General features: G+C 38.2%; 1 protein-coding gene across 4 annotated transcripts in view; it reads right to left on the bottom strand.

The window, feature by feature from the left end:
* The window catches only part of pvrl2l (PVR cell adhesion molecule related 2 like), a 603137-nt gene that overhangs the window by 329450 nt on the left and 261181 nt on the right, over positions 1 to 12506 (bottom strand). For all 4 annotated transcript variants that reach the window (XM_038302856.1, XM_038302858.1, XM_038302857.1 and 1 more), the window contains exon 3: positions 7093 to 7336. In XM_038302856.1, coding sequence (XP_038158784.1) covers positions 7093 to 7336 — 244 coding nt within the window. The remainder of the gene's footprint in view (positions 1 to 7092; positions 7337 to 12506) is intronic.

Here is a 12506-nt window from a genome sequence, read left to right as displayed (position 1 = left end):
CCCCTGATAGCAGCTGCGCCTCAGAACTTCCCTACCAGTTATTTTCCTGGGAGCAAGTTATTTACTACTCTTAACTCAAACTGGGTACAACCATATAAAAAAGGACTATAACAGAGTTTATTCCAGATCAGGTCGTTACAGGGCAGAGAAATTGCTTGGAGTTTGCACAGCTGTGGGCTCAAAAAAACGTCAGCGAGCGTCCGGCAAAGTTGAGCAAAGATTGAGCCCCGAACAAGGTCATCTTCTCCTTCTTATACCTCATGAGCCCATGTGGTGGACCATGTGGATGTTTAGCTTGCGTCACTGCCCAAGGATAACAGATACGTCTCCTCCATCAGTCCGGCTCCAAGATGTGCCCACATCCTGTGTACTTCTAAAGACACGAAGGCTGTCCTGATTAGATGACCTCCGTACACACAGTGACATCCACAATGTGAAGGAAGGCCTTCTACTCTAATCTGGCTAACAGAATAACTATGCACATGATGTATAAAGAATAAACCTAACAACTCAACAAGGAAAATGGTATTGCTCATGAAGAAACATCAAAGTCTTGAACCGGATGCCACCAATGAGGTAAAAGTGAACAAGGTCAAAGTGAACGAGGTCAGAGTACCGATCAAAGACCTAACCAAAAGTGGACTTTGGACGATGTCAGGCAAACGGGATGGCTGAGGAGGAGAGGCTCAGTCTTTGGGCTCCTAGGGGTCCTCGCTCTCAACTACGTTAACCCATCAAAACAAAAAAGGGTGCTAAAATACTTATTTTCCTCACTGTATATATTTTACTGAAAAGTACTTCTATTTCCATTTTTTAAATATATTTTGTACTTGAAACCGTGTTTAACACAAGGTCTGTCAGGAATAAAGGGATAAGTTCTAAGCAAACTACTGTTAGAAGATTAAGGTTAAAAAGTAATTCTATCAAAAACTTAAGAAATTAATATTAACATCATTAATAGAAAATTTTACTAAAAGGTCACCACAAAACCTCTAACAAATGTGGCATTTAGCGGTTCGAAATCATTTTGTGTTTAGTGTTTGTCACACCAGAGACTGCAGCAAAGAACAAGTCAAACAAATAAAAGCAAAAGAAAAAACAAATCTTCAAAGCCCCCAATTTTAAACAGATCTCTGCTTTGCCTGCGAAGAAGAGAAAAACTGCTTTCTGATTGACTGATTCATCAACAGTAATGTCTAATATAATATGTTCCTGTGCAAAATAAACCAAAAACAGAGAAAACAAGAACTCAAAAAACCCATCACACCCTGAAATAATAATAATAATACGTAGGAGGTTAAGTAATCCCGAGGAGATTGAACTGCTTTATTCATTCAGCTCAGAATGCTGGATGTATGAAGCTTTTGTTCTTCCAGTAGTAATTCTAAATGTGTGATTGCAGCACTTCAGTGTAACAATCAAATGAAAAGCTTCTTGTTTAAACATGAAGCCTACTCGGGTCCTTTGACTGTGAGAAGTAAAAAAATCCAGCATAATATTCTTTTGGACAGTAAAAATGGAAAATACACCACCAGCTGTCTCAGATAACAAAAAGTATGGGCCTTTTTTAAACACGCACTCAGCTTAATACATAAAGACAGCAGCTTCAGTCGCATTGTTCTATTTCTAATACTGGATTGAAGAGCATGCTACTTTATAGGCTGCTGAGAACAAACAGTGCAGTGGGTAGACGCTGACACTGAGCAAGTATTTACCATCCTAAACTTTGCTCTCTGCTCTCTACCCTTGGTAGCTGCCTCTAGCAGCCCTGTCCAGATGAAACTGAGTTTAATATTATCCTTTAGGCCAGGTTTTTTTAACCTTGGTCCTCAGAGCTCACTGTCCTTCATGTTTTAGATGCGTCTCTATTCAAGCATATCGGATTCAAAAGACTGCATTTCCTCCTTGACAGCCCTCCAATGCTGTAGACAGCATTGGAGACAGCATTAATTAGTGTGTGTAGGCAGGGTCCGGTCATATTCAGAATTTAAACTTCTGAAAGTACTTTAAATATCAAATAATTATATCCTGTTCAATAAATGATAAATATTTTGATTAGGGGTTATTTTCATTTGAATGTGCTTTACTGGAGGCATCCATGTTTGTCAAAGAACACTACTGCCACCTACTGGTTTGTGACGTCACGGTGCGGTATCGGCTGTTGATGAAGTCCCAGTGATGTATCTGGTGTTTGTCACAATGTGCTATTATCCAAGTCATCTTGAAAACATTCTTCTTCATTTTTTTTCTCTGGCCAGAAGTTCGATGCCAAATCCTCCCTTCAAGTTGGCAATCCAACGAAGAACCCGTCCATGAAGGACAATGAATCGGAAAGGTGAAATAACAAATTTTTCACTTTTATCTGATGTATTCCAACATCCAACTGCCATGCACGTGGGCATTGTCAGTTTAACTAAAGCTCTGACGAATTTCAATGGTCAAGTCCTCTGGAAATCTTCAATAATTGTTGTTGATAGCAGATGTGTCTAGTAGTTCCCGTTGATTTTGCCTGTAAAGCGGGGAGAATGGCGCTAGGCTTACCGCACCGTGACGTCACTGCTGGAAGTTGGCAGGAGGGAGGTGTTGCTATATTTGGGCAAAAATGGCCGCTCCCAGACTCAGTGATTACGATGAAAATTATTAATTCATTAAATCACTGCGAACATACTAGTTTTTGGTATAGATAATGATCCATTGTTTATTCCTTGCTGACCAGACTTTTTCCTTTAAAACTTGCTCTGAGGGCGGGAATGTTTTTAGCCACCTTGAGTGCCAACTCTACAGAATTCTCTAAAATGAGCCCATACATTATAAATAAACAAAAACAAAAACCCATATAAACTACTTTTCCGTGCGTATTTTGCGTATATACAAGTTGATTTAATGCTGCAAGGCCACACATTATCACCTTCTGCCCCTCCTACTCTGCACCCATTACTTTTTTTTATGAGCCTTTAGGTTCTCCTCTGCTACTTATGTCTGGACCTGTTTTCGTGGCTAGAGCGAAGCTTCGCATCTTTAGGGTAGATCCAACCAGACAAAGTAAACTGTCTCTGGTTGGCTACATCTTAGGTTTAATTTGGATCCTAAAGGGCGTTTATTTCAATTTCTATTTATAATTTTTACCACCACTGTCCGCGACCAGTGCTGAAAGGTATTAATCTGCTTTGCACTCAATGACAAACAATAGCCACAAGGGATACTTTGATGTGTTCTTCAAAGTGGAACTCCCAAGGATGCAGGATTTGGACGCCTGTGATGTAATCAGTCTGCAAAAGCAGCCTAGAGACAATGCAGACTTTGATCCGGGACACACCCCTATTCTCACTCCTGTCACTCTTACTGTCCAACCATTCCCACACACCTTGGAAATTTGACATTCTTTACCTTTGTGGTAGTGTTACAGCACCACTCACAGGCTCCTCCAGTTTTTGGAATTTCATCTGTGTGATAAAAACATTTTTCTGTAGATATCCTTGGCAAAGTGTTTTCCTTCATAATTCTACTCATAGTTGGGTTGACTGTTCTGATTCTGAACCATTTCTTTATCCCTCTTTTCTACCGCCTCTACTTAACCTGACTCTACTCCATACAATCAATTTTTTAAACTTTTCCATTACCGATATTTTGGCTTTTTTCAGCCCTACTAATGTCTGCTCATCCCCACTCATAGGCCGACATGCTACAGGTCTACTGCTTATGAATGTCATTAATCCCTCCTGTAGTCTGTTTTACCAAAATACTTAAACCAGACATAACTATGAACTGAATGGTTTCATTTTGCCTGTATAGAATAAAAATTCCTCCTCTGTAACTACTTTTTATTGACTTTTGCCGTGAAACGATATTGCCTTCATTTCAACTAAATAGCTGCCAGTTATTTTTACTAGTGTGATATCAATTTTTAATTAGTACATATTAGGTCTTTGCTATTATTATAAATGACAAAATGCAATGAGCTACAGAAGAGGGTGAATATTGATGTTTTTTTTAAATACTTTGCTGATTATGGTCTGTAACGAGGAGGTTATTGCATATTAAGGCTTAAGGAGAGATGCAATAAAAAGATTTGTTTTGCCTTAAAAGCTCCTTCCACGTACTTTCTATTCTTATTTAAAAAGAGATTTAACAAAGACTGCTAACAGCATTCTGCAACAATCATTTAATCCTTAATGAGTCAGTGGATGTTCTCTTTTCTGAAGGGAAGTTTTGCTTATAGTTCATTATTTAGTAGTCTGATATGCATTAATCCACTTAGCTTCCCAGATGTTAAGTCCTCTTCTGTACACTTAAACCCGCAGTTAATGCAAGGCTGGTTGCTCGAAAAATTTTAAAAGGACAAAACTGCTTCATTTATTGATGGCAGCAAGAAAGTCATCAGTTATGAAAACATATATATTAAATTCCTAGAAACTTGTCTCATTTCTTTGTTCCCAGAATATTTGTACCAAATGAGTAGAAAAAAATATCTGTAAAAAAAATAAAAAGATATTCCTTGAAATCTTGGATGTTTTAGGGTCACAGTCAGCCACATATTACATGTAATAAGCAGTGAGACTCCCCCATAGGATGAGGGGCATGCGGTTAACTTCTGCAGCAGTGCCACAGCGATTTATTTTCAAGGTTGTGTTCTGTCAGCTTGGGGACCAGCGACAGCGTATCCATGTGGTACCATAATTATTTGGACCCAGATGGAGTGTTCTGCGGCTTACATTCCAGTGCCAGATACCACAGCACACCTCCAGGGGTCTAGAGGGCCCCAATCTCTCAACAGGTCTGGGTTGTTTAGCAGCAGAAACCGGACAAAAACATCATTAGGCTGGCGGCCATTAGGTTATGCCTGATTGGTGTATAAATTGTAATAAAGGCAACTCCCAGCTTGTATATGTTGGGATGAAAAAGGTTTACTGTGCCAGAAAATCAAAAAAGAACAACAAATTATGTTCTATTTAAAATCTCTAAACTCCCTTCATACAGAAGCAGGAATCTGCTCTGAAAATGTATCATCCTTTTGTAATAGAGAGGCTACAAAAACATTCATTAAGTTAAAGCTTTTAGTTGTAATGTTTGACAGACTGAACTAAAAAACAGAAGTGCACACATATGAATACATTTATTTCTATTACAAACAAAATAAAGCATTTGAATTTCATGAATCTGTACACAAAGAGGAGGGAAAAACGCCGGCAGAACTAAATATCTGCATTCTCCAAACAGATTTTCTTCACATTAGGAGCTCAGTTCACAGAAGGCTCTTTAAAATCTGCCCCCTGGTCTGTTTTTACATGCTATATATCACTGAAAAGCCATTAATGGAAACATCGCTACAGTGATACAGTAGAAACTTCTACAATAAAACAGCTGCAGGTTATCTTATCTTCCAAATTACCCTCTGGTCGCATCAACACATTTACCTTAATTACCTGTGAGTCTTCTTTAACGTACTGACATGGAGTTAGAAAACCCCAGGAGCCAAATCATGAGTATTTCCAGGAAATATACCTTATATTTTGTGCAACATGTTATCTATGGAGGATAAAAAGTGCCAAAATTAAATAAATAAATACAGCATTAAATAAATAATTAAATGTGTCAATAATTAATTAAATGTGGAATTAAATAAATAAATGTGTCATTCATTAATTAAAACCACATCACTAATATAAAGTGCCACAATTAAATAGCCTGGGTGCCATTCCGAACTTAGTCCCGCCCACAAAGTTTGAGGTCGGGGAAGTTCGGTCTGGCTCTGCTCCATAGTAGCGCGAGTATAATCACCCACTGCCAGGCGATCCAATCAAATTGTCAGGGCAGGCTTTATACAATGATGGACAGATGACCAACAGTAACGTAATCAACCACGTGACCAATGCGCGCTTGGGTGACAACAATAATGGCTGCCGCTGGAGAGTTTAGGTGAGTAGATTCTGCTATTAGGTCTGTTCTAGAAGATATTGACAGCAAATTAATTTTAAAAGAGGAACAGAGAAACACGATCAAGTCTCATCTTCTTATTATAGGCGTGCAACTGCACGCTTTGATTTTTGTGGACAACAACTATGCCTCGCTTAACATACGTCACGCACTCCGTTGCTCTTATTGGTTGTAGGTCTATCCAATTGAGTGCAGAGGCATTTTTTTTCCGGGTTCGTTCGAAACACGCCCCATAATCACAGCTCTATGGAGCAGCATCAGACTCATTCTGACTAGAATTGAGTCGGACTACGTCAGGCTAACAATTAAATAAATAAATAAATAAATAAATAAATAAATAAATACAGCGATAAACAATTAAATGTGTAATTCATTAAATAAATAAGGAATTAAATATATAAATGTGCCATTAAAATAATCTGTCAAACTCACCCATCAAAGTTAGGGGGAGGTTATCTAACACCTGATTGGTCACCCTGCACATTAAGGCGAAGCAAATCGATTACAGAGACTCGATTCACGTTAACCCCGCCCCCTAACTTTGATGGGTGAGTTTGAGAGATTCTTTTAATGGTTTCGATGCACAGGACCATGAAATAATTAAATGCACACTGAAATAATTATATATTTTTTTTCAATAAAATGAAGACGTATTTTATTAAATTAATGACACATTTATATGTTTAATTCCTTATTTATTTAATGAATTACACATTTAATTAATTGTTTATCCCTGTATTTATTTATTTAATTGTGGGATTTTATATTAGAGACGTGGTTTTATTTAATGAATGACACATTTATTTATTTATTTATTTAATTATTGACACATTTAATTATTTATTTAATGCTGTATTTATTTATTTAATTTTGGCACTTTTTATCCTCCATACTTATCAGGACAAATCCTGAGAAAATTTGGCGGTTCTTAAAATTCAACCTAAGACTCCAAGTCTATCTGGTTCCTTTTACATAATTTCTTTTTTTGTAACGTGGAAATGAGCAGATTGTAGAGAGGAAAGATGAACAGAAAGACTTTCTGAAAGTCTGTTTAAAGCTCAGATCCAATTTAGTAAAAAGTACAAGTAGTGCACAGGATTTTGCAGCGTCAATTGTTCACCTGTGGGCGTAACAGTATAATAGTATGCCTGTACTCACCGAGCATTATCAGTGTTGTGGTTCCTTGTTCGTTTCCAGATGGGTAGGTGGCGTATTCGCAGGTGTAGCGTCCAGCATCAGACATGCGGAGGTTATTAATCCTTATGGACGGAATCTTAAGGTCGTTGTGGAGAAAGACAACTCGATCCTTAAAGGCATTGTTGGGAAAACTGCGTCCGTAAATCGGGTGGAACACGGCAATGTTGTCCCTCTGGCCATCAACTGGTTCCCATATCCACGATACCTGCGAAGATTGGATTTTCTAAAGTGAGCAATAGGTCAATATTGATCTAATTCAATGCAACCAAGTTAGCTAAAAACACACAAAAAAGGTATCATTTAAACTATGCTGTGAAACGTAGGAACGGTCTGGTTTCCATAGCTCTCTACTGTGCAGATATTTTTATATCTAAAGGGAACATATTCCAGGACATTACAACTTTTTTACGCTTTTTTGTACTATATACACTCGTTATATATTGTCTGCTGTATTTTTATCTTAAATGGCATCTTGCTTTAACTATGCCCTTTCTACTCTATACAGGTATAAGCTGATGGAACCAGAAATTCCCCGAAGGAGTAATCCCAAGGGATAAATAAAGTTGAATCCAGGTCTAAACATAGACTACATAGTCAGATTATTTTAATTTATTTTTTATTATTATGCCAGTACTATCTCTGGCTGGGTTCAAAGTTTTATGGCAATTAATGAGGTCCTTCTGTTGTAGTACTCGTCATTTTTATCTTTTAAGCTTTATCTTTGCTCAGTTGGTTAGTAAATATAGTCTGTGTAGATTTGCTATAGGTTTAGACTTTTGGAGAACATAGGGACCCCCATTTCATCATTCTGCTTCATTCTATCTCTATTCTCCTACTCTGCAGAATCTGTTAGTTCAATCTCTAATATTCTACTCTCTCTGCTTTTTTCTCATAGTAGCTTTGCCTCATCTGTTCCTGTTTGGCTGTGACGCCATCCTGGAGAGAAATATCAGCTGTGCTGCTTCCATCAACACCATTGTTTATATTTGTTGGAGATCGGCCTGTTTTTTTTTTTCAGTGTAGTCCTGTTTCTCTGAACGTGACTGGCTGGATGTGCTCTCTTCATCCTCTGAAATGAGAGCTGGCTCAGAGCTCGTCTGCCTGGCTGTGTGTTTCCTGGACGAGGCCGCCCTTTACAGCTGCTTTTTGTATCTCTGCTTCTGTCTCCATGAACCTCAGTCGGCCTCAGCAGATGGCCGCTCACACTGAGTCTGGTTCTGCTGGAGGTTTCTTCCTGTTAAAAGGGAGTTTTTCCTCTCCACTGTCGCTACAAGCATGCTTAGTGTGAGGGATTGTATTTGAGTCAATGAGTCGATGCAGTCAACTGGTTTTCCTTAGATAGAAAACTTGTGTTGTGAATTTGGCGCTATATAAATAAACTGAATTGAATTGAAATAAATTTAATATAACATCATGTGACTGGGATTACATCCCTGCACATGCTTGCAATTGGTCAACTAACCAAACCAATTGAGGCTTGTAGACAAAATTCCAACTGTTGAGTTTGAGTACAAGAGGAATAAAACCAAAAGTGAGCTGGAAAAACATTCTGACCGTTGGTGTACTCTAAAGCTTGGGCTAAAGGTCAGGAAGCATTCTAATGTCACTACAAAGCTGATAGACATGTGATTACACGTCCTTGCTACTCTAATAGTGCTACTGGTGTTAGCAATGCTTTTAAACCCTATCCTCATTGGATTTTAGCGAGACATTACAGATTGGTTGCGACTTATTTGGTAGCTGCATTAGTGGCCAACATCTGGCTATCTGGCACCACCGCTAGACTGCGCCACGTCTGTTTATATCAGCTAATCGTACCCAATGCTGAGTTTCCATTTAGGCTCAAAAAGGACTATCAACACACTATCAGGAGGGGAAAATGGATAACACATACTTATTATATAATAATGAACTAGATTTAGGTCTTTTTGCGTTAGGATGTAATGCATATAAAGCGACTACAAATGTACCTTTAATGGCCTCAATTTGTATTCAGACTGTTTAAGGTGATTAAGTGTATGAATAAATGAAAAACGCCAACAGGGACTTTCGGTTGACACATTTAGAGAAGAACAAGGACAACATTGCTGATGTTATGATCACATTTAGACTAAATTAAGTTTACCTTTTGGCTTACTTGAATTTTAAAGATCAAGCTTCCAGCCTAAGTTTTCCATGGATCTTATAGTGACACAGAAATATAAAATACAGAAAGCTGTGTTATGAAACCAAAAAACAAAAAAAAAGTAAACAGTTCTTGAAGGTTGACAGAACACAGGAGAGAGAGATCACGCTGTACATGATGGGCAGTTGACGTCAGAGAACCGTATGCTTTATGTTTACATGCGTAGGAGATGGAGAGTATAAGGCTCTTTGCTTCTACTTCATAATCATTGAGAGGCTCTGGATGGAGGAAGATATGTCTCTATTAAAACCCACTAAATGCTTTATTAGATGTATGCTCTGCTGAACATATAATCAGTAAGATTGACCCAACCTGCCTCTCCATTTCCTGAGCAACAAACAAGAATAAACCAGCTGAATAGATTCATAATTTTAAAAGGAAAAAACATGGAGCTGTTAGTTTGAGATCTGTGGTTATCATTTAGTGTTGATGCAGATGTTAATACAGGGAGTTAGTGGACCAGATGTCAGACATGTTCACAAGTCATTTTTTGCAAGTCCAAGTCAAGTCTCAAGTCTTGAGAGCTCAAGTCCAAGTCAAGTCTCAAGTCTTGAGAAGGCCTGTCACAATTATCAATTAATCACACAATAAATTCTAATCACTCGATTAATTAAAATAAGTGCAATAATTTTCGTGCTTGCTTGTTTCTCCTTGTGTTTTCATCTCCGTCACTGAGACGGTATTGTTGGGAGCTGGAGAAGTTCCACCTTTCTCCAGCAGAGTCCGCCGTGGATCCTTCTGAGGGAGCCTCCTGCACAGCTGCAGCCCATCAAGATCATCAGAGGCTCCACTATATAAGCTGTCTTCAGACTTTGCCTCAACGCCGCAGTGTTGATCCAGTTGGTCAGCGCCTAAGCCTAGACTCTCAGTGTATCTTCATGACTTTGAATCCAGCCAGGATTCTAACCGTTGTCTCTATCTTCCAGGAAACCAGTGTCTCCTCTGTGAAGCTCTGGAAGAGCTAACCTGCCGAGCCGACCCTCAGAGCCAAACCTGAAGAACCATAGAGAACTTCCATGCAGCTCTGGACTAAGAGCTGGAAAACCCAAAGCCAAGGTCTGTTCATTTTTAGACGTGAGACGCTGAAGCAGCAAGCGGACTCTGCTGATCAACTCCTCTCCAGATCCAACAGTGACTCTCCCAAAGCTAACCTCATGAACCCTCAAGGTACAATCAGTTGTTATCAAGAAATCAAGCTCCAACGTGCAACGCTAACTGAACTGTCTCTCACGCAGACTCCGGTGAACCAGTATCCAGGCCCGAACCAGAACCAGTACATTCTGTGTGCTTGTGTCAAAATAAACTTGTTGAACTTTTATTCCTGTGTCAGTCAGTGGTGTTCTGCATAATTGGGTCACTTTTAGAGTACCCATCATGACAGGTATAGCTTAAAGGTCGCTATTATATCTATGGAATGATCATTATCTTGAACTGGGAAATGAAAAATACAATTTAAAAAAGCACACGCGCAATTCTTTTTTTCCAGTTAAATTTTGCATCTTTATTTTTTTCTTTCAAAAACAACAATTTTCTTACAGTATTTACCTGACCAGTATTTACCAGATTTACCAGTATTTACCTTTGTGGTTACAACTTTTTCTAGTTTTAGGAGTAAATGTCTGCTCTTTTATTTTTAAGTGAAAATGAGGACTGTGGAAAAAAAACAATCACAATCCTGCTTTTTATTAATACATATGAAGTTAGCAACTACAACAGATAAAGAAAAACCCTAAATAAATACCAGGACAATAACAATTCTTTCATAAAAGAAACATTGTGGCAATAACTTTTTGTAACTTAATGCCCTGGAACAGACAGAACCGACTTGGCGGTATTTTAAGTAAGCAGTATTTTAAATTCAATTCAGTTTATTTATTTAGTGCCAATTCACAACATTATTCACAACATATTTCTCCTCTTCGACTGCCATGAAGTTTTTAAAGCTTGGCTTGTCGATCATGCATGCATGCGCACGGGCGCACGGGCATATATGTCACGTAGCGTTGCATCAGTGACGTCAGTGCTACGTGACAGTTTGACAGCCCCTCTGCCGTTTTTTTGTTGTTATTTTTTTACCTCTGCTGTGTAAGGCGAGCGGCGATCAGTCAATCTAGTAAAACAAAAAACACTTAAAAATAAAATATTGTTCACAAATCGTAAATCACGAGTCTCAGTCGAGTGTGAAGTCCTTCAAATGCAAGTCTAAGTCGAGTCTAAAGTCATTAAATATGCAACTTAAGTGCGACTCGAGTACGAGTCACAAACTCGAGTCCCCATCTCTGCCAGATGTTGGCAAAAACGTCTTCATATCTTCCTCTTTTATTACAAAGGCGATGGTGGTTGGGGGGGGGGGGTGTAAAGTAAAACCTGTAAAAGGAAAAGTTCAGATCCTCAGAAAGGTGTGGTGTGGTGCCATCACAGCATTAGCTGCTATAGTTGGTGAGACGTTTCAGAACCTTCCAGTCTGAACTGGTGGATTGTTCCCAGATATTTTGCCCGTTTAATTAAGTCAATAAATTAATGAGCCCTTACAGAGATATAAACGTGTCAGCACAACCGATTAAACTGAACCCACTGCCGCCAGCAACCTTTGACCTATTCGGTTTTTTAAAAGATATATTTTATCTTTAAAACCAACTGAGTTCAACCATCAAATATAAAACATTAGTATAAAAAGAAAGCACGACTTTCCCTTCATTAAATAGTAACTGTTATTTAAAGCAGAGGCAGAAAACAAAGTTTAATGCAATAATTGTGTAACACAGCTGTAGTCACCTTACAGCCATCATTAGAGCACAGCTGTGTCTTCAGAACGTCCGAAGAAGTGGCGTTAATCACCAGCTTCATCATGACTTGATCTATCAGCAGAGGTGGGAAGCAACTGGTTACATTTACTAAGCTTAATAAGCTTACTGGTTTCATAAGTTTTATGTTAAAAAGAAAATTGGTTTGGAAAAGATTCTCCTTTGCCTGGAACATTATTATTCAATTAAATTATTTGTTTTTTCATTATTTCATTATAATTTGGACAAAACTACATTTTTGTCATAATTTATGAAAGTGTTTTTAACATGAGATATTATAACGAGTTACTTATTACTTGTGTACACTTTACCAAATACTTTTTTTTTTAACGTTTATTAATTTCTGTGGGTAGATATTCTGATTCTGCATTGATGTATCAAACCAT

Source organism: Cyprinodon tularosa, unplaced genomic scaffold, assembly GCF_016077235.1.
Source record: "Cyprinodon tularosa strain WSP-4 unplaced genomic scaffold, ASM1607723v1 ctg5, whole genome shotgun sequence".
In the NCBI taxonomy this organism is placed as follows: Eukaryota; Metazoa; Chordata; class Actinopteri; order Cyprinodontiformes; family Cyprinodontidae; genus Cyprinodon; species Cyprinodon tularosa.
This window is presented reverse-complemented; position numbering and strand designations above follow the sequence as displayed.